Source organism: Neolamprologus brichardi, chromosome 4, assembly GCF_056152115.1.
Source record: "Neolamprologus brichardi isolate AB-2024 chromosome 4, ASM5615211v1, whole genome shotgun sequence".
Lineage (NCBI taxonomy): Eukaryota > Metazoa > Chordata > Actinopteri > Cichliformes > Cichlidae > Neolamprologus > Neolamprologus brichardi.
In genome coordinates this window covers 8,195,744-8,218,208 of record NC_142107.1, presented here as the reverse complement: position 1 = coordinate 8,218,208, position 22,465 = coordinate 8,195,744, and the positions used below count along the sequence as shown (strand labels likewise).

At 36.4% G+C, this 22,465-nt stretch overlaps 2 protein-coding genes across 2 annotated transcripts; both read right to left on the bottom strand.

Annotated features, from left to right (window-relative positions):
- Positions 1 to 694: 694 nt before the first annotated feature.
- On the bottom strand, positions 695 to 11,703 carry LOC102776109 (adhesion G protein-coupled receptor E3-like). Its single transcript, XM_087840272.1, has 23 exons — positions 11,676 to 11,703; positions 11,317 to 11,355; positions 10,851 to 11,210; positions 7,342 to 7,473; positions 6,947 to 7,093; positions 6,738 to 6,863; positions 6,393 to 6,536; positions 5,608 to 5,769; positions 5,313 to 5,462; positions 5,183 to 5,220; positions 4,925 to 5,005; positions 4,731 to 4,760; positions 4,474 to 4,636; positions 4,275 to 4,388; positions 4,004 to 4,176; positions 3,747 to 3,923; positions 3,018 to 3,221; positions 2,683 to 2,924; positions 2,508 to 2,574; positions 2,083 to 2,174; positions 1,670 to 1,829; positions 1,330 to 1,386; positions 695 to 1,235 (listed from the first exon to the last, which is right to left on the bottom strand). The coding sequence occupies exons 1-23, from the start codon at positions 11,701 to 11,703 to the stop codon at positions 1,158 to 1,160; spliced, it is 2,964 nt and encodes a 987-aa protein (XP_087696398.1). The 3' UTR covers positions 695 to 1,157.
- Positions 11,704 to 13,251: 1,548 nt separating this feature from the next.
- On the bottom strand, positions 13,252 to 21,492 carry LOC102793458 (adhesion G protein-coupled receptor E3-like). The gene is made up of 18 exons (XM_087840415.1): positions 21,436 to 21,492; positions 19,692 to 19,782; positions 19,369 to 19,518; positions 19,113 to 19,259; positions 18,985 to 19,031; positions 18,666 to 18,740; positions 18,512 to 18,541; positions 18,251 to 18,413; positions 18,051 to 18,164; positions 17,781 to 17,953; positions 16,968 to 17,153; positions 16,066 to 16,269; positions 15,731 to 15,972; positions 15,562 to 15,628; positions 15,367 to 15,458; positions 14,236 to 14,395; positions 13,476 to 13,541; positions 13,252 to 13,308 (listed from the first exon to the last, which is right to left on the bottom strand). Exons 1-18 carry the CDS (start codon positions 21,490 to 21,492, stop codon positions 13,252 to 13,254), a joined length of 2,121 nt encoding a protein of 706 aa, XP_087696541.1.
- Between the last annotated feature and the right edge of the window lie 973 nt (positions 21,493 to 22,465).

Below are 22,465 nucleotides of genomic sequence, written 5' to 3'. Positions count from 1 at the left end.
TTTACCACAAAAAGTAAGGTATGTTGTTGTAAATCTCCAATGCAAGGAATATCATCAGCACTTTATTTTTTCCAATTATGATAAAAGGCAAACAGCAACGAATGCAATCATCTACAATAAATGTGAATCCCAAATAAATAACTGACGATCTGGGTAACATGGCCCTAATGTTACAAATTAATGGTTATTCTCCCTAAAGAAAGGAAGCACTAATGATGAACCAACTATGTGATACCTTATCTATCCTAAGGAAACTGAAGGGTAGTAAAAGTTACTTTCTTTCAGGGTTACATGCATGTTCTGATAAATGACAGACAATACAGCAAACCATATTAAACACGATTTATCCCTGCACTCCTTTTATTTCTTTTTTTTTTTATTTCTTAATTCAAGTTTAATAGTTCGTTTCTGTCCTGTGAGTGATTTTTCTGAAATAGTGTGCAAGCTAAATGCTGATGTAAATCACAAAGTATGCTTGGCTTTGTACATCCCTCGAATTTGTCTTGTAAAGTTTAAGCTACGTCAAAGTGTCTCATATCCCACGTAAATAAAATGCAAATAACACAAGAAAGAATAAACTGAGAAGCACATGTTTTTATTTGTAGGAGGTTTTGTTTTTTCAAGCCTGACTCTCTGAGGGTGTGAGTAGCAAGATGTTTGCAAAAGCTCCCAGACCCAAGCAAATTAGGTACAGAGATGGTCTGTTTAGTCAGTGAATGAGAAAATCAGTATGGCTGTCAGACTGGTATTCTACTGCTATGTTAGCTACATTTCAAATCTATACAGCATAATAATAATAACAGGCCTAACTGATGGTGTTAACATGACATATACTGTTGTAATATAGCACAGCTAGTACAGTAACATACAGCTAATAAAACTTAAACACACCTAGAAATAATTGCTTGTGAAAGAGCATTACTTTAGCAGTCACTGCATTCAGGTTTAATTAAAAATATATTTTTCTTTAGCAGTTAAAATAGCAAGCTAGGGCTCTAAAAGACACAATGATACAGATCAATATGCTAAGCCATTAAGCTAATATGCTATGCTACAGTTAACTTTCTAGACACAATAAAATGGAATTAAGAAAAAGCACGGATAATAACTCGATACATATAGCGTTGTCTGTTTTAGCGTTGCTCACTTCATTAGGATTAGTGGTCCTTCTTCCCTTCATTGTTTTGGTTCTCAGGCTTGTCGAAATCTTCGGTGACCGAACCCACATCTTTTTCCTGAAATACATTGATTTGTTAGCAACAGCTGGGCTAGGAGCTGCACTGACTGAGGTTAAAAGTGACAGGACTCAATGTTTTTCACAAGACTTACCTCAGCTGTCTCTTTTCCAATAGAGCATGTCAGCCATTTAATGTATTCCTCTCGCACCTGGTAAAGACAGTTTCAGTACAGTATAATAGTTTAGCTCCATACTGAAGAGTCCATGTAAAGCTTTACAACCATAATCATTGTTACACTGTGAACATTGTACTTCTTAAAATTTGTAAAACAAAGTAAAGGAGAAACCAGCAAAGATCATTTTTTTAGCGAATAACCACAAACTTACTTTATGCTCCCTTCATTGTGCTACTATTGGCCTAGTGGGAGCATTTAAATGAGAGGTTATGAAAGAGCAAAATGTAATAAGAGCATAGCTCAAGCTAAGGTCTACCTCCTTGTTTAGCAGACAGTGTACGATGTACAGGAATGTGCCCTGCTGGGAGTTGAGGATGATGAAGAGGACCTGGAAGAAAAGGTTTGACTGGTACAGGCCCAGAATCCATGTACAGCCCAGTATGACAAACTGTGCCACGATTTTGAAAATTATCAACCTGAAAAACAAAGAGCACAATATATTTTTTAACATTATTTGTGTTTACACTCAGCTGAGTCGAGAAAAGCTGTCTTTATTTTCTGTGTTTCATCTTATTTCAGCTCATTTATCCAAAGCCATCCTTCACCTTAACATTACAATGAGTTCCACTATAAAGACATGTATGTAAGTCACAAATTGCGCATTAGCACTTACATGCAGGTGCCACTTTCATTGTCACCTTAGTGAAAACAGTACATGAATGTTCAAACCTGGTGTCTTTGGATTGAGAAACATCACTCTTCATGTTGGCCAAAGTGGGTCTCAGACTCCAGAGAGTAGCAAGGAACAATAACCAGTTGATCTTTGAAAAATAAACAAACAACAATATTTGCTAGGTGTACAAAGTAAAAAGAAGCCTGCCACAGACTTGATAACACAGACTTTTAATTATAGATTATTGCTTCAGTTCCATTACAATTAGTTGTCAATCCAACTTGGCACGGCAGTGCTTTAAATATAATGTTATACCCAATCCTACATTTCATGGGCCAAATACAAACCATTTGTCCAACAGAAGTTAAATGTCCAAGGCCTAACATGACAGCTAACTACAGTCATGTCTCTAAATAAATGACATATACACATGAGGATTTTAAACACTCAATACGCACTTGCAAATACTCAATGTACTCACTGCTAGGACAGCAATAATAGGTCCTGTTAAAGCCCAGTTGAAATGTCGCTTTGTAGAGAGAAAGCATCTGCAAAAGAATCACGTAAACAAGTAAATAAATAATCAATCAAGCAAACCTGTTCTAGAAAAATATTGATCACATGGGAAAATGTGAAAATAATTATGTGTTACGCACACATTTGTGGAGGTAACACCATATCCATCAGAGTAAATTAGTGCAGAAACACCCACTATTACAAATGGAACACCATAGCCAACAAGGTAGAGAATTGGCCTGGGGAGGCCATCTCGTCGGATGACTTGCACCTGGGAGAGCTTCCGTACCAACAAGTGGAGCTGTAGTGCCTCCAGCAACATCCACACAAAACTGGCAACAATTAAGAAGTGGAGAAGCCCTGCCAAGACAGTGCAGGCCAGCTGTAGAGACAGATAAATACATTTAAGCTTTATGGACAATTGGAACACAATAGCGAATCCTTAGATAATTCTTGCAGTTTAGCCACATTGTACCTTATTATCAGTGTATTTGTCATTCCACAACAAGAGCAGTTGTGAAAAAAACAGGTTGAGGCAGAGGTGGAGACGGGCGGTGTTGTTAATTTTGGGATTCCAGCTGCACAGAAGGAAGGTAAAGATGGCCAAAGCCAAGAAGAATAGTCCAATAATCACACATATCCGGTTCAGCCACTCTAAAAAAGGATTTGATGGTGTAGGCTGAAAATGAGACATATGTAGATTGTGATTAAAATGACCTTACTGCATATTTTTCTTAGTATGCAAGTAACTATTCAGGTCCCTTCACAGTTGGCTTTGGGACAAACCGCTGACAACCCTTTAGCTCACAGACACATAGATTTACTAGACCAGAAGTACTTCTGGAAAGAATGTTATAAACTGGCTAAATCAACCTGTACCAAGCATTTATACACTAGCTAAGGAGATTGTTTGTGGCCAAGGGAGGTTCCACAAAGTACCGTATTCAATTTCTAAAATTTTTATAACAGATTTTGGATTTGCAAGAATTTTCCCTATGTATTGCCATTCTGAGTCACTCAGTGTTTGCTAATAGAAAAAAAAGAGTTATTTTATCAAATTAAATTACTTCTACAACACAATGAAGTGAAGAAAAGACAAAGTCTGTGCATCCACCACTCAAAATCTGTCTGGATTTTAATATTTATTTAACCATAACAAATTAATAATAAGTTCATCAAAAAAGAAGAAGAAAAAATTATATACCTCCCCAATCTGCATGATCAGGGCGAATGTAGAAAGGTGAGAACAGCTGCAGATTGTATAGTTTTCATTAGAGAATGCAACCCAGCAGCCTTCCTCTGACCAGCTCATAGACTTTCCTCCTACAGTTTCTGTGGTTTTCCAGTAAACACAACTGACTGTTCCTGTTTCTGGTACTTCCTGAAAAAGCAAAGAAGAAACATTAAAAGTCTGTATCCCTCTGCATTAATAGATGTAGAGTTGAGATTCTGCAGCTGTACCTTCCTATGGTAGATAGTAAAGTTGACAGGCTCTGTGAGGTTAGTGTTATTAACTGGTAGTATGGCTGTGATAACATCCGAACACATATCTGTCTTTTTCTCTGTTTGGAAATACTGATGACTGAGAAGACTCTCCATCCCATTCAGTGTCATAAAAGCAGCTGTTGCAGATCCTGGGAGGTTTCGCATCACAAAAGAAATTGAAAACCACTCGTTAAATAAAAACAGTTTGGATTTGTCAGTATATTTAATTTTTAAAATACTCTCTCACCATTGTTAGCATGAGCTATAGCCTGCAAGTTGAAGTCCATGGTATTTCCATTAGCAGAGAGGGAGGTATTCCAGTTATCCTTACTCCCTGGACCAATGGCCAGCAGGCTCAGATCTTACAAATAGATAACAATCAGTTAATTCATACCAACAGTAATTTTAAATATAGTCAAGCTACAAAATATTAGAATTTAACTTACCCACTGTTGAAGAGTGCACTTCTTTTTTGGTTTGGTTTTCGGTATGTGGAGTCATTGCAACAACGATATACTCTGAAAGGTCAAGAATTGCGTTGCCCGTCGCCCGATCTCCTTCACTACTCACCTTGCTTTGTGTGGCTCGTGGTCCAACACCGGACACGGCCTGCAAAAATGTAAATCATTTTAATCAGTGAAACACGTAAATGTAAATACAGACATGGAATATGGTATGTTTTCTTTGGCTGGACATTAAGTACCATAGATGCAGCAAAGCTGTTGGCTACCGTCTGAAAACACATTATGAAGAAAAGAGAGAAAGGCGTTAGATAAAATGTACTATGGTTTACTCAGTACATCACATAACATATTAACATATTATTTTTAGTTACAAATGTCTGAATATATAACAAAGCACACTCTGGCTTACAAGCATCACTTTTGAACTACATACCGCTTCTGGTATGAAGGCACCTGTATTGTTTTTCAGGTCATCTTGCATATTGCTGATGAACGATATTTCTTTTGTCAGACCCTGCATTCAATGTGCAGTATTAGTATTCATTTATTACAAAGCACTGTCTGGTAATTATCATGGTTTAATTTCCTGTTGCTTTATTTGAATGGAGCTAAATATTGGTTTAAACATTGTTATGCATTGGTGACAAAAAATAAGGCACCTTTAAAAGGTAAATATTTCGATGGGTCTCACCTCTTTGACTGGAACTTTATTTAGAGCATCTTCAACGCCTGTCAGTAAATTAAAAATGTGAACATCAACTGCCCTCTAACCAAATAAATAACCTTAAAACAATTCAAAATTATGGTTGAAACTGACTCACTTTGACAATATGTGACATTCAATATCCAGGCAACGATTCCAGTTGTGGGGAACAATCCATCGGGGCAGGAACAGTAAAAGGTACCCGGTACATTAGTGCACACAGTCATTTTACCACATATACCGGGTGTCTCAGTGCATTCGTCAATATCTGCAGTATAGAGAGCACACACACACACACACACACACACACACACACACATGCAAGGCAATCTGTTTTTATTGATCATTTAATTATTATGCATTTAATCATATTTGAGCTGCTATATGTCAAAACACCAAACAAGAGCACAAACCTCTGCATGGGTTATAATAGCTGGCTATAAAGGCTGGGTTGTTAATCCGATAACCAGGGATACAGGTGCACAAGTAAGATCCAATTGCATTTGAGCAGTTACAATTTGGTCCGCAGATGTCTATACATGTACGACACACTGGTAGGGTACACTCATTAATATCTGTTGAAGTACATGAATTAAAAAAAAATATGTTATCAACAAAAGAAGCCATATATTCTTTTCTGAAAAACAAAAATTACATCAGCGGATGCCTGGACACATTTCTATGACAACAATAAACGCATATTTGGAGGAATCTTGGCTAGTCTGTCCAATTAGGTAATAATGGAAAAGAGACTATTCTGTTAGTTTAAAATCTAACGAGTACAGGTTGTGCAGCTAAATTGTGCTAGCAATGCCAAATCTGGATAGTATGTTTTCATGTTTTATCCACCGATAATAGATTAAATGTAATCTTTGCATAGTTTCCACATTTTGTGACAACGTGTTTCGTCTTTCCTTTTTTAAAAAAAAGTCTGTATGATTTTAGCCAAGCCATGACATTGCCAGTGCTTCATTGAACAATTTGATAATTCATCATTAATTCATCCTTCTGACACTAAAACAGCAATGACCCTGTGATTTAATGTATTTTGTCAGCCTAGGCCTTTCTTTACTCAGTAACAATCTTGTGACATTGTAGTGGTCACATAAATACTTTTGAAATAGCAGGGAGACACAGAGACAGAGAGAGAGAGCAAACACAAGTGACTTCAAATATAAATAAATCAATTTTCACATACCAATACAGACGTTGGTCTCATTGGGTTGCTTAGTTATATCCATTGGTTCAAAACCCACCTTACAGCTACAGGAGTAATTTCCAGGCAGGTTTTGGCAGATAGAATATGGACCACATATCGTTGAGTTGTAACACTCATCAATATCTGAAGTTAGAAAGTTACAGCTAGTTCTTATCACACTGCATTTTAAAGTTGTAAAAGTACAAACCACCCTTTCACAGAAACTTATACAACTCTTAATATACTATGCATACAAATATTCTGTAGTCACACTCAGTAATTAACAGTAATATGAACAGTCCAGTGAAGTTCACTTGATAGAATATTGTAACGTGCAATACAGACCTTGGCAAATAGGGGACATTATATAATCAGCCCTAAAGCCTTCAGAGCAGTTGCACACAAAACTTCCTATGTTGTTGTAGCAGGTCCCGTATGGCCCACAGACACCACTAAGACATTCATCAATATCTACACATAGAACAATTAAAAAGTGAATATAAAGCAAACGAAACAGGATTATTTCTGTGTTTGTTTGTTTGTTTGATTTGTACCTTCACAGCCAGGGGTCACTTTAATTTTTAGTATTGGCTTTGGTAGTTGAAATCCTTCCCAACATTTACAACTGTATGACCCAACTGTATTGAAACAGTTGGTATTATGACCACAAATTCCTTGAGTCCTTTTGCACTCATTGATATCTGGTAAGATGATATACAATCAGCAAATTGCAAACTTTAAAAACATATTAGTCCAGAGGATGCACTTGCTTCTGAGTGTCTGTTTATAAATAACAGCTTTTACAATTACTGGTGTAAACATTATAGGTCTAGATTTCTGTAACGATCTTGAAAATTATGTATTTTCATATTGATCATAATATAAAAAATATATAAATATTGCTGTTTTGAAAATAACATCTTGTTTTTAATGTACTATAATTTCTTACCAATACAGCCATATGATGTTGAAGTAGGCAGGGAGTTTGGAGGCATTTCATATCCATCATTGCAAATGCATCCCCCATCTGCTGTGCAATTACCCAATGGTCCACAAGACGTTGCAGTACACTTACTATGATCTAAATAGATATACAATCATGGTACATGTTCATATTATGAATAACATAATATTCCCAATAAATAATGTATTGTTTATTTTATATATTAGGATAAATAATAATATTATATATATTATTTATATTAAGAAAAAATTCATGAATGCAGCATGCATTGCTCATAAAAATTTATGAGTATGATATAGTAACAGACATGTTACTTGCTTGTGCGAAGCACAAAACAGTTCATAGCTGGCAAGTTGTTTCACATCTTTGCTAGTTTTCAAAATACTGCGGCCTAATCAAATGAAGTTTAGTGTAGCCATCTTATTAAGAATGCAAATGATGTTTTTTCCCATACAGCACCAATACAAACACCTACATCAAAGAATACGTTTGTTTTAATCTAATATTTGATTTTTGTGTTCTATTCTGTCTAACTTGGTTTTTTTTTATTGTTATTTCAGTATTATATTTGCTTAAAAAAATAAATATTGTGTAACTGCATCTGAGTGGAAAGATGCCTATTACTTTGTCAATGTAGTTTACTCCCAGACTCTTTTAGGTTGTATCCATCACAAAATATTTTTTGTGAGTGAAGAAATTCATCAACACAAGGCATACACTCACAAGACAAAGATAATAAGTAATTGAATCAGTATTTGAAAATGCTTAAATGTTTTTGGATCATCAAACAAGTTAATAAAAGTAAAAACTTATTTTAACACAGATTAATAAAATATAAAATTCTGAAATGATCAGTTATTTTATTAAGAGAAAAAAAGTAATCCAAACCTACCTAGCCCTATTTGAAGCATATCCTCCCTTTATTAAGTCATAAATTCACAGGTATTAACAGTTAACCGGATCTTTTGTAAAAGCTAAGTTCAGTTCCATTAGCCATGCCCGGATCCAATTACTGCCAAAACTCTTGAACCATAAAATCACTTGTCTTACAAAGTGAAATAGGCTAAAAACTCGCTAAAAGCTACACATCATGCAGCTAAGAAACAATGTAATTGACATGTATCAGTCTGTAAAGGTTTACAAAGACATTTCTAAGACTTTGGAACTTAAGCGACAGCCATTATCTAGAAACCTTCCCTGGAAAAATCCAGGGTGCCAAAATTACTCCAAGAGAGCATCAACAGCTCATGGTGGGGTTCACAAGTGAAAACACAACAACATCTAAAGACCTGCACTACACACTTAATTTCAGTTAAGGTCCCAGTCATGATCCAACAATAAGAAAGAGACTGAGCAAAAATGTGAGAGTTTCAAGGAGAAAACCACTGCTGAGCAAAACAGAAAGGCTCGTCTTACATTTGTTACAAACATTTTTGATTAACCCTCGAAGTCTTTGAGGAAATATTCTGTTGACTGATGAGACAAATGTTGAACGTTTTGTAAGGTTTGAGGCTTATTCTAGCGTAAAACTAACACAGAATTCAGAAAATGTGATCGTAGTTTGAGTCAAATACGGTGGTGGTAGTGTGGTGGTCCGGGGCTGCTTTGCAGCTTCAGGGTGGCTTGCTGTAATTAATAAAACCACGAATTGTGCTCTAGACCAAAAAGTTTGAAGCAGAACATTTGACCATCATTTTGTGCTGCTAGCTCACTTGAGTTGCAGCAGGACAATAATCCAAAAAACACACCAACAAAATCACCTCTGAATGGCTCAAAACATACCAAAACTAATGGAGTGAGCGAATCGAAGTCCAGAATCAGACTGAGATGCTTTTGGTGACCTAAACAGTTTTTAGCTGAAAACCATCTACAGTGTAGCTGAATTAAAACTTGCAGTTCTTGCTGCCAAAGGGGGCAAAACCAGTTATTACATTTAGGAGACATTGGCTTTTTTACACACGGCCATGCTGGTTTTGACAGCATTTTTTTTTTGTAATTTAAATCATCAGTTAAAAACATATTTTTATATACTCAGGTTAAGAGCTGACTGGGAAAAACAAGTAGACCTATCAAAGCACTACAGAAATATTTTATTTAAAGTCAATAATATCATATTGAACTTTTTTCCATATATAATTAATTACTAAAATAATGAAATCATGATAATATAATCAATAATGAATTGCATTGTTTATATATTTCATACATATTTTTTGAAATGTGATTTTCACTGTTTTCTATTTAAATAACTTAATTTTCAAATAAAATCAACAGCACTTACATAAACTAAATGAAATAAGTCCACATGAGCTACTTTGATATCTTCAGGTGATAAATTTGGAAGTAGTCTCACATCATTTGAAAGAATACAGTTTTCTTACCCAGAAAAAGGCGCAGTTTATTATGACACATGAAGGTTGCAAATTTGCAAGATCATTTCTGACTTTGAAATTTGCACTTTTACACATCATCCTATAATGTCTTTTAAACTGCGTAATGCAAATTCAATGTCATTCTACCAGAACATGTATCAGTTATCAGTGTCAGCTTCCTCCAGAAGACGTGTTACAGTTTGTTTGTTTTTTGAAATAAAAACAGCAAGACATTTCTATTAGTTTAAGTATAGGAAATTTGTTGTTATTTATAATATTTTATATTAAATGAAAACATCTTCACAAAATAATTAACTGATTAATTTACTATTTAAATTCTTCTCCAACAAAAAATACTACTACATTTCATATAACATAAGTTCACATAGGTTTCACATTTCAAAGATAGTTTCAAAGAATCTTGAGCATGTCTTGAATGATACAGCTCATATTTACATTATCTATTATAGCACAAAGGTTTTATGTGTCTACACATTTTACATTGAATGTGCAACACATAAACAAAACATAGTCTCAGTCATTAAACACTGTAAACTTTGCCAGTGTTCTCGTGGAGAGGCTGTAACGTTTTAATAAAATTGTTGTATGATTTTTGAGCTCAGTAAGGTTACTTTTACTGTTACTCAAAAAAAAAAAACTATTATATCAGATGATACTTTTCTTAGTAGTAATGCACTAGATTACTTGATTACTAACTGAAGAAAATCTTTTCTTTTTAACACACCAGGTCAAAATGTTATTATGTTAATGCTTTTCAGATGGATTTTGGGCTTATATAATGATTATTATTATTATTATTATTATTATTATTATTATTATTATTATTATTATTATTATTATTATAAAGACATTTTGCATTATTTTCCTATCAAATATCACTAATGGCAGCTCTGGCGTTACATAAAGTTTAAAAATGTTTCTTAATTGTCCAAATGAGAATTGATGTTTCGAAACTTTTGGGTGTATTTTGTAAGTAATGTTTGCTTGTAAGATGTTGCCTGTAAAATACAAATTTAAACACATCATGTACATTTCACACAATTCTTTAAACCAATAAAACTTCAAATTAAAATTATACACACAAAAAATGTCTCTACTCACAAGTTACATATACCATGTTGGGAGCTGGGAGGGGATCCTCTGGTTTATACACATAGAATTCTTCTGGACAGAGGGCCACACTCACTAAAAAACGATGTCCATCACACCCATTTGCAGTCCCATTTGTCGGATACAGAGACAAATTAGTTGGTAAGGGAAATGGTATAAAAATGGGGACAAGTGTAGCACCAGCTTGGACTGTTACACAGGATGTAACAACTGTGTCTCCACCGATCCCTGTAAAGCGCAACCATTTGCCAAGAAAATCTGCATCATTTTGGGAATAACCAATAAAAGGGGTAGATGCAAAGGCTAGGTTCCGCCATGGTTCATTTATCTCAGTATATCCATCACAAGAACCTGCAAATAACAAGCAAGCATTGGTATCATAGTAGTTATTTTACACGTTTTTGGAGGATTTGCTGTGGGTTTTTTAGTATTTGCTGTAGCAAAAAATCTTACATACCAGGAGGAAAATCACAAGAGACAGGTATGATAAACAAACCTATCAAAGGGAAAAATACTGGTGAATGAACTAGTTTTCATTGCTTTAAAAGGTGATTTTCAACAGCTAAAACCAAAAACTAAAACTTTTGCGATTAAAGTATTGTAAACATTAACTGAAATTTACACATATCTTTGTGAAATGCTACCTAAAACATAACTGTTTATAATTTACCATCATTTGATTAGAAATATGTGTCTTTGAATCCAGAATCTAAACTAAAAATTTGTTCCATCTTAATAATCTAGTTTTCTCATTAAAATTAGCACTGACATCAATTTAATACCTTTAAAATTATTTTCTCTGTCAAATTCACTTACCCAGAAAAAGTGACAAGGCACAGTCCATAGTGACAAGTCAAGTCAAGTCTCCAGATCTGTTGTGAATGTTCACATTGTAAAACATGAACAACACCCAAATATTGCTTTTAAAAGCATTATGTGAATGCAAAAAGCAATGCAAATTCACCAACTTGTGTTGACTATGTTAAGGACCTAGGAAAGATACACACACTGTTGACTGCAGGATTTTTATGTTATGTCTTTTTCATGTTTGTGAAAAAGTGTTTTCAGGTTTGTGAAGCATTTATTCTTTTCTTTAGTTCCTTTCTCAGATCTCAAAGACAATGAACACAGTTATACTTAAAATTCCCAAAACTAATCCTGTAAAATCTGCACCAAATCAATTTAGAGACTAAGGACTTTTAAAGCACACTTCAAAATTGATCAAATAGCTATTTTATTTGTGAAATTAAAAAAATAGGGGCTGTCCTGCTTGTCCTACTTTTTTTTTTGTAGGCCATCTCGTATTTCTGATCTATTGAATATTTGTCCTTTCACACAAAAAAAACCATTTCAAGCTTTCAGTCAAAACCTGCATCAGAGCTCACTCCTACTTCGAGACGAACCGTTTCAGTGTTTTGTGTATGCTAATTCATATGTGTATGATCAGTGCCTGCATTTGCTTTACATTACCAACTACTCCTCCTTCAGCCTGTCCTCCACCAGTGCCCTACTGTGTGCTCTCATCAAGCTGCAGTACTCATGGCACCTGCATGAAAAATGTAGCCATACTGTGCTTCAGGGGGGCTGTATTTCAGGCCTGTAAAAAGGGCAAGACTCCTTCCTTTCCTCATGCCAAAAAGGCACCCATGATGAGTAAACCTTATTATGGGACATTGATAATTAGTGACCAACTTTCTTCCTCCTAAATTCTAAATTAAAGTAAATAATGTATTTACTTTAAAGTCATTTAAACAGTGACAAAAAACAGAACTTTGGGTGTCAGGTGACTTTATTGAGTAAAATTAAGCAGTATGTAAATCCCACAACCAACCACTTTAATAGCATTAACAGCAGTTTATTGTCTTGTAAAACTGGGCATTACAAGCCACTTGTACAATAGTTGACTCCAACCACTGAATCAATCATTGGTCAATTGCTGATCAATCGTCATTAAGCAACTTTAAATAAGCAAAACTAAAACTTAAGTAAGCAAATGTTTGCTTAACAACTAGATTTATTAAAGAAAAAATGCTGTCCAAACCCTCCTGACCCTGTGTGGAAAAGGTTATGGTCCTCTAGCCCTAATAACTGGTTGTGAAACCCAAGATCTGATGTATGATTTCGGTGCAAGGGCCATAACCTTTTCAAAGTAAAGTTGAACATTTGGGAGAAACACTTGGGACATTTAATCAGCAAGTAGCAGTTTAAAACACTTTCTAAATAAGGAAAAGCACAAGTATTAAATAAAATGCACTAATTTTTCATGACAGAACGAACTTATAAGGTTGATTCACAGTACAAATTCAAATATTTGACAAGAAAGTAAACAGTTGTTAGCAGAAAAGTATATAAATCTTCCATTTCCATCTTTCCCTTCACTTATTTATCAACATCAGTCTCTGTGCTCTTGAGGGATGTCCAAGTCGTCGGACACTGATGGTGCATTTTTCTGTCAAAAAGTAGTGCAGATACTTTAGAAAAACTAAAAAAAATTGTTACAAAAGGTTTAAATTTATTACAAGCAAAGCAACACTTTATGCAGTCACATTTACAACACAGGTTAGCTTTTAAATTTAAAAAGTCTTATTGGTCAAGTGACTGCTATGCAAAACTTACCACTGAGCCGCCTTCTCTGGTCTTGTTGAAAGAACAGGTCAGCCATTTCACATACTCATCTCTAATCTAGAATATGAAATAAATGCACATTTTGAAAAATAAATGAAGTAACTCTCACTATAAAATTCATAAAAAATACTACCAATATGTTTTAACTAGAGATGATGTTAAATCACAGAGCAGGTCATTATTAAACAGGTGTTTAATGTGGTGCATTCCCTATAGATAGATCCATAAAGCCACAGAGCCATTGATAGTGGGGCAGAGATTAGCTTTTATTTAACTACATTTTGACTTAAATCTTTTTTTTCTCTTATAAAGAATACATCTATTCGGTTCCGCTTATCCTTTTCAGGGTCGCGGGGTGCGCTGGAGACTATCCCAGCTGTCGTAGGGTGAGAGGCAGGGTACACCCTGGACAGGTCGCAGGCTGTCGCAGGGCTAACACAAAGAGACAGACAACCATTCACACTCACATTCACTCCCGCATTCACACCTATGGGCAATTTAGATTACTCAATTAACCTATTCCCACTAAGTGCATGTCTTTGGATGGTGGGAGGAAGCCGGAGTACCCGGAGAGAACCCATGCAAACAGGGGGAGAACATGCAAACTCCACACAGAAAGACCCCAGCCTGATGGTAGAATTGAACTCAGGACCTTCTTGCTGTGCAGCATTCTTATAAAGAATGAATTATAAAAAGTTTGACATACAGTATGTAAGAAAAATGTTAAGAAACACTGGTATAACGAGTCTACCTCCTTGTTGAGGACACAGTGGACAATGTAGAGAAAAGTACCCTGCTGGGAGTTCAGAACTATAAAAGCAACCTGAAAGAACAGGTTTGTCTGGTACAGGCCAAGAATCCAGGTACAGCCAAGTATAACAAACTGGGCCAATATCTTGAACAAAATCAACCTGCAAACAGAACAACAGAAGGTTTTTACAGTTCTTCACAAAACATTGGAGCAGGATGTTAAATAAAAAAAAGTCAGTATGCTAAATGAATTAATTTCTCTACTGTAACTGCACTTATAATCAAACAGGAAGACATATTTAGTCTCTAGAGATGAACTGATTGTCTGGCAAGGGAAAGGTATCTCCCGATTTCCAGTCTTCTCTGGTCCAGAAGGGGGACTGGCTGGTCGGCGTCTTGCGCATGCATTTCGTGAGCAAATTGTTACAAACTACTATTTCTACACACTCACAGTGCACAAATAAAAAATGATTTACTTGCACATGGAAACGCATGCAAATAGTTGTGCGCACACTCACAGGCGCATGCCAACAAGTTGTCAGCATGGAAACTCCCCACCACGAGTGAAGACACAAAGTTCGCCAAAGTAAACGACCACAGAAAATGTTTGTTATAACAAACCTGATCAAACACTTAATTCTGTACTTTTTAAAAATTAGCCAACAAGTGAAAAGTGAGTCCAACTATTCAGAGATCAGAACCAACCACAAGTAAGAGAGTCAGGCAAGAGCTGTGAAAGGAAAATTACAGACAGGTGAGAAAAAAGGAAAAAGGGTTGATGTCCTCTCATCTGGGGAATTCATAAGTTTGCGGGAAAATGATGCAAGTGTCTGATATAAAGGTCGGTATACAGCAGCTCATTTCTATTTAATTATTAGCATGCTTGAAAGAGAAAAACTCAGTTTATTTATTTATTTTTTATTATGGAAATAATATTTTACATTGAAAAAAGTCAATTGTAGTTGAAATAGGGAAAAATCTGTGTTGTCATTTAGCAAATAATCAGAATCATAATGGAAATTGCAATTAGTCTGGAGTCTCTACTGAGTGACATTTTTTTTAAAAAGCTGCACAAAAATCATAATGATTACTCAGAATTTGAACTTGCTTTTTAAATAAACCTCAAACTTACTTTGTATCTTTGGACTGAGAGATATCACTTTTTATGTTAGCCAAGGTGGGCCGCAGACTCCATAAAGTTGCACCAAACAGGAAGCAATTAATCTGATAAAATAATCAGATTTATAATTTAATTTTGAGACAAATGATCATTTTAAGAAAAAAAAATGTAATGTGTAATACAGTTCTAACACAAAAATAGACACACAGCAAGGATCGCTATCACTGGCCCTGTTAAAGCCCATTTGAAGTTTCGTTTTTCTGACAGCCAGCATCTGCAATTCAAACGCACATTAGAGACCATTATCCAGTCTTGTACATTTAGTAATAAAAGAATTTAATGCATAAATCGGTGCATTGCACTGTATCTGACTTACACATTAGCCTCAGTACGTCCATATCCACCAGAATACATCAGTGCAGAAACACCGACAATCACGAATGGAACACCATAGCCAACAAGGTAGAGAATTGGCCTGGGGAGGCCATCTCGTCGGATGACTTTCACCTGGGAGAGCTTCCGTACCAACAAGTGGAGCTGTAGTGCCTCCAGCAACATCCACACAAAACTGGCAACAATTAAGAAGTGGAGAAAGCCTGCTATGACAGTGCAGGCCAGCTGTAGAGACAGATAAATACATTTAAGCTTTATGGACAATTGGAACACAATAGCGAATCCTTAGATAATTCTTGCAGTTTAGCCACATTGTACCTTATTATCAGTGTATTTGTCATTCCACAACAAGAGCAGTTGTGAAAAAAACAGGTTGAGGCAGAGGTGGAGACGGGCTGTGTTGTTAATTTTGGGATTCCAGCTGCACAGAAGGAAGGTAAAGATGGCCAAAGCCAAGAAGAATAGTCCAATAATCACACATATCCGGTTCAGCCACTCTAAGAAGTCATTCTGTGGCGCAGGCTGAAAATGAGACACATGGATACTGATGAAAATGGATGTAAATTTGGCTATGACTGTGCTTGACTTATTGGCTTATTGAAATGCTTTAAAGCTGACAAATGTCTAAGATCCAGGTGATCCATTTCAGACTTATTCCAAGTTAAAGATTTTTTAAGCAATTTTTGTTGAGATATCATCTGAATTCACTCCCCCTTCACGCCCCCTCTGGCCTCAGGCTATAAAAGCCCCCCTTCTCCAATACCCGCAGTTCTCATTTTCATACCCCACCCCCTTTTTTCTTTCCTCTCTTCCTTTCCTCCCTTTATTTCTCGTTAGTACAGGGGGTTCTGCCCAGCCCGAGAGCTGTTGCCAGTCCCCTTCAAGGCCTTCCCTAAACCGCAGCACTAATCACACTCCTTCATCCCTCATTGCTCATCGTTACCAAGGGAGTGGTCCCTGCTAGTGAAATGTTGTGTCTCTTTCTAATTCTGCATATGCCAAGAAGTGTGGGATAAACTGTCTAAAACTGGGTATGTAAAGTGTACTATACTTGTTGACAAAGCAGTTTGACAGAATACCGAATTAAAGTTCTATAGAAAATTTTGACTGATTACAAAAAATGTAAAAAGGGATTTAACCGCTTATATACACTGCATGTTTCCATTTGTCAAATTGTGGGGTTTTAATCAAATCTGAAAAATGTACAAGTACTGACATACCTCCCCAATCTGCATTATGAGAGCAAAGGTAGAAAGGTGTGAGCAGCTACAAACAGTGTAGTTTTTGTGAGAGTATGCAACCCAGCAACCCTCTTCTGACCAACGCATCGTCTCTCCATTTTGTCCACCTTCGGCTTCCCCGGCTTCCCAGTACACACAAGTGACCATTCCATTTTCTGGTACTTCCTAAAAAAAAAAATAAAATAAGCAATGGTAAGAATAAAAAGTCTGATTCTTTTTCAATACATTCAGTGGTGTGAAAAGTGTTTGCCCCCTTTCTGATTTCCTGGTGTCTTGCATATTAAACACAAATGTTAATATTGGACAAAGAGAGAAAGACATCATACCACGATCTAAAGAAACAACGGAGAAACAAAGCTTCACATGTCTCAGTTAAGGTCAGAGTTCATGCTTCAAGAATAAGAAAGAGACTCAGCAAAAATGTCATCCACAGAAGAGTAAAACAGTTCTGACCAAAAGGCTCATCTCACCAAAGACGAGTGGGCCAAAATTCCTCCATGGAGCTGTAAAAGACTCATTGCCACGTATTGCAACACTTGACTACAGTTGTTGCTGTTAAGGTTGACCCAGCCAGTTATTAGGGTTAGGGGGCAATTACTTTTTTTTCCTTAATGACAAACACCTACACTTAGACACTGCATTTTGAGTTTACTTGCATTATCTTTGTCTATTATTTACATTTGTTTGATGATCTGAAACATTTAAGTGACAAACATACTAAAAATCCAGGAAAACAGGAAGGGGGCAAACATTTTTTCACAACACTCTATATGTACAATCTTGATGCTACACCTTGTGTTGAATTGTAAAGTTGACAGGCTCTGTCAGGTTGGTGGTGTTTATTCCTGGTATTATGGCAGTTAAAACATCTGAGTACATCTCTGTCACATCCTTGGTTTTGAAGTATTGATGACTGAGAATGCTCTCCATCCCATCTAGTGTCAGAAAGGCGGCTGATATAGAACCTGGAAGTGGTCACATCATAAAAAAACCCAACAACAACAAACACATTCATCTTGATGCACCTGTGTCAGTCATCATTTTAAAAAAAAAAGCTCTTACCATTGTTGGCCCTGGCTAGATCCTCCAAGTTGATTTTCATTTCATATTCCTTGGCAGAGAGGGATGAACTCTTGCTATCATGGCTCAATGAACCAATTGCCACTAGACTCAAATCTTGAACACAGATATGCATTAATTATGTTTGCATTTACTAAGAACTCAAATTTGACCTGTTAGCGTAAAGTTGAGCTTGGTCTTACCCACTGTTGAAGTGTGCACTTCCTTTTTTATTTTCGTCTCAGTCGACGGAGTCATTGCAACAACGAGCTGCTCTGAGAGGCCAAGAATAACACTACCAGTCTCCCCGTCTCCTTCACTGCTCACCTTACTTGTGATGTTAAGTGTTCCAACACCTGAAACCATCTACAGAAGACTTGAGTTATTGTAATCAACAAATAAACAAGCAAATGAAATGAATAAACTGGAAATATAAAGCTATGACTCTGTTTGCTTTTCAGTACCATAGATGTAGAAAAGCAGTTTGCAACTGTCTGCAAAGATGTCAAGAACGGAGAAAATTGTGTTAGATGAAAAATAACTGCTGTGTTTTCTGTGCATCACGTTACATCCTATTTGTTGTGTAGCATTTACAAGTTAATGTTTTTAACTACGTACCACATTGGGTAAAAGGACACCTGTATTGTTCTTCAGATCTTCACCGAGGTTATCAAGGAAAACTCTCTCTTTTGTCTTATTCTGAAATTAATAGCATAGCATAGCATAGCATCTTTATGTTTGGGTTTAGTTTATGTTTGCTACACGATTGCATCTTTAAAAAACAGGGATTTAAGTTTTGTATAACTGTCTAATTACAGTCGAATGTTTTACTGTGAAAAAGTGATCTTTCATGAAAAAATCATGAAACATTATTATTAATGAACTTTGTTATGCATTAAAAAGTTAGCCAGTTAGCCTCTAAAACATAAAGCACCACGAGTCTTACCTTATGGGGTTTGATTTCATCTAGAATGTCTTCAAGGCCTGTCAGTAAATTTAAAAAATACATTTAAATTCTAAACACTTTTGAAAATCTAAAATGTCTTTGATGTTAGCTTTGCTCACTTTTACAAAAAGTGATGCCCGCCTTCCAAATTACACCAGTTGATGGGTAGAATCCATCAGGGCAGGAGCAATAGAAGGTGCCTGGTGCATTAGTACACACAGTTTGGTTACCACACAGTCCAGGGGTTTCACTGCACTCATCTATATCTAAAGCGGTGAGAGAAACACAAGGGGCTGTTTTTCTTGCTTGTTTGTTTTTTGGAAATTATATATTGATTTGCTTTTGGAAACAAAAGAGCATAGAAATAGCACATACCATTGCATGGGTTAGCAATGCTGGCTATAACATGTGGATTGTCCACTCGATAACCAGTAAGGCAGGTACAGTTGTAAGATCCAATTAAATTTGTGCAGTTACAGTTTGCTCCACAGATGTTCAACACATGGTCAGCACACTCATCAATATCTGTAAAACACATTTAATCAAATTCAAGCTGCAGGTCAAAAAATACTACGGCAGGTTGTGAGACTGAACCTGTTTCTTTTGTATATATTCTGCATTTTTTCATATTAAACTGCAGTCTCTTTGCCTATATCTACAGTTTTCAGCTAATGCCTTTGTAAATATGTTGTAAATACCAGTACATATGTTGGTCTTGCTGGGTTCTTTGGATTGATCAGTTGGTGCGTAACCTGGTATACACCCACAGGTATAAGCATTAAATATAGACTTTGTTATTTTGTGTTTTTATTGGTACCTGTGCATCTATTGGACGTTCCAGGTGGCAGTGTTGGATCTGTTACACTGAAACCATTCAAACAGGTGCATATATATGACCCAACGGTGTTCTTACAATTTGAGTTAGGACCACAAATCCCTGTAGTCCTCTGGCACTCATCAATATCTGACAAAAAGAATAATAACAAACAAGCTGCAAACTTTAACAGTATTGACATTTAGTGAAGTTTATTTTCTTTTGTTTTTAGTTATTTATTGTTACTTTAGTTTGTTTGTGAAGTTTATTTATAACATAATCTTTGTAAATCTTTGTATCATTCATTATTCATTATCATTATATCATTCAGCATGGTCCCTATCTCCAAGAGAGAGGCCAGCCATCCTTTGGAGAAGGCTCATTTCTGCCACTTGTATCCACATTCTCAATTTTGTGGTCTCTACCCAGAGCTCTTTGATCAGCTTGATGGCCCCCCTTACTTACGGTGTCCTGGTAATGCTGTGAAAGTTCTGCCAGAGGTGGGAGTTGAAGATCTCTTTGATAGTGGCCTCTCCCAGATTTTCCCAGAGCACCCTAAATATGCATTTACGCGTACCAGGTCTGTCCAGTATTCTCCTCGACCATCTAACGCAACTCAAGACCAGGTGGTGATCAGTGAAAGGCTCGGTCTCTTTATCCGAGTGCTCAGAACATACGGCTGCAGATCCAATGATACAATTACAAAATTGACCATCGACCTGTGACCTGGAGTGCTCTTTGTGCCATGTGCACTTATGGACATCCTTATGTTCTAACATGGTGTTCGTTATGGACAAACAGTGGTAGGCACAAAAGTCCAATAACAAAACACCACTCAGGTTTAGATCAGGCATGCGGTTCTGCCCAATTACACCCTTACAGGTCTCACTGTCATTGCCCATGTGAGCATTGAATTATAAGACCATTTGCAAACAATTTGAAGGCTGTTTGAAGGACGTTTGGGAGAACAGCAAAGTCAAGGATTTAAATATGTTTTCCATCCAAGTCTATGCCTATGGATGTCTCACCTATGAAAGATGGAGATAAGGATATGACAACATATCCTCAGCCAAATCCTCATTAACCTTTCCAAATACTGTAGGACATATTTTATTGACCCTATTCCAGGGGATGATGTTACAATAAAGATTAGTCTCTGCTGTTTGCAAATGCAATCTCACACTGTCAACTTTGTTACTAAAGAAGTTAGTTTGCTTCATCGCATGGCATGCTGGTAAACTGACCAGCACATTCCACACATTTTTGAGAATTTCAAATATTCCTACCTGTGATCCCACTTAAAGTCTTAAAAGGAATGAGTAAAGGAATAAATCTTTATTATGTAATATTCTCTTTTTTTTTCCTCATAATTTAAAATGTTAACCTTTTTTTTCCCAACTTAGGGTAGAAGGTTTTATCTATAAAGGGACTCTGATTTGTGAGTAGCAGCTTCTGCATTATCCTTTTGAAAGATCAAATTATTTTTTTAACCTGGTAAGGCCCAGATCATTTTTTTTAGGCATAAGACATCAGGATCAAAAGATGATGCACTTTGTTTTACACATTATTTTCATAAGAATAAACAAGAAATATAGAATAGTTACTTATTTTTAATTTCACGTACTTACCAACACAACCAAATGAAGCCGGAGTAGGAAGGTGGCTTTGGGGGATTTCATAACCATCCTCACAATTGCAGCCTCCATCTGGCATACACTTGGCCAATGGTCCACAAGAGTCTGGCTTACAGTCATAATGATCTAAATACATATACAATTGTGAAACACAATCATAACATAAATGACTATCAACAAAAAAAACATTTCAATTTAGCGAGTTTTGCCCTTTGAAATTAGGGTTTAGATATTTAGTGACATAGTTTTACAGTCGTAGAAGGTTAAAAAAACATAAGAGTTTAACTGAACACCATCATATTTTAGAATATTAGTGTGTGTGTGTGTGTGTGTGTGTGTGTGTGTGTGTGTGTGTGTGTGTGTGTGTGATTTAATCACTTCAGTTTTTTTGCCTCACTTGTTTGATCACACCAATGTGCACTCCTCTCTCCTAGTCTGCAAGTCATGTGACCAGCCAACTGAGCTTAGGCCTGGAGACCATGCCAGTTAAAGTACTTTCAGCACTGCAGATAACTAACTTCAGCAATTTAGAATTGATATTGATTGATTGATAATACTTTATTTATCCTGAGGGAAATTGTTTTACAGGCTGCCAGATGATCCGGCGCCATCATGAGCACCCCTTCTGACCATACATAGAATACACAAGCAAAACATTGGGAAGAAAGATCAGAGAGGTACGAAAAAAGTCAAGAGTTAGCCCATATAAACAGCAGCCTGGTCCGGTGTTGGACAGGTCCGCCTGTCTACTTCGGGTGGGAGTAAGCGTACGGAGGCATTGGGAGGGGGGAGGGAGTGTTCAACTTGAGAGCGAGAGTCCTTTCACCCGGTCAAGCAAAAGTCAACATTCCTCCACCTGACATAGGTGACCTTAAGGGATAGGAGCAGACAGTCATAATACAGTCCTCTTATCAGGGAGAATTGTTGTTCTGGCCAGTCTTGGCCTTGGATAGCTGCATGAAGGACATGGTTGTTTGGGTTCGAACGAACAACTGCATTCCAATTTCACAGTTGGTCTAAATGT

Bases quoted from the DNA above. Each gene is read 5' to 3' on its own strand.
- LOC102776109 (XM_087840272.1), bottom strand. From the start codon at position 11,703: ATGGACTGTGCCTTGTCACTTTTTCTGG. The intron at 5,221-5,312 runs GTGAGTCAGTTT...ATTTACTGACAG, and splicing joins GAATGTCACATATTGTCAAA to GCGTTGAAGATGCTCTAAAT. The intron at 4,761-4,924 runs GTATGTAGTTCA...ATGTGTTTTCAG, and splicing joins GTGCCTTCATACCAGAAGCG to ACGGTAGCCAACAGCTTTGC.
- LOC102793458 (XM_087840415.1), bottom strand. From the start codon at position 21,492: ATGGTTATGAAATCCCCCAAAGCCACCTTCCTACTCCGGCTTCATTTG. The intron at 17,154-17,780 runs GTGTAGCATCAA...TTTTTTTTTTAG, and splicing joins ACTTTACAATTCAACACAAG to GAAGTACCAGAAAATGGAAT. The intron at 13,542-14,235 runs GTAGACTCGTTA...TTCATATTCTAG, and splicing joins ACTGTGTCCTCAACAAGGAG to ATTAGAGATGAGTATGTGAA.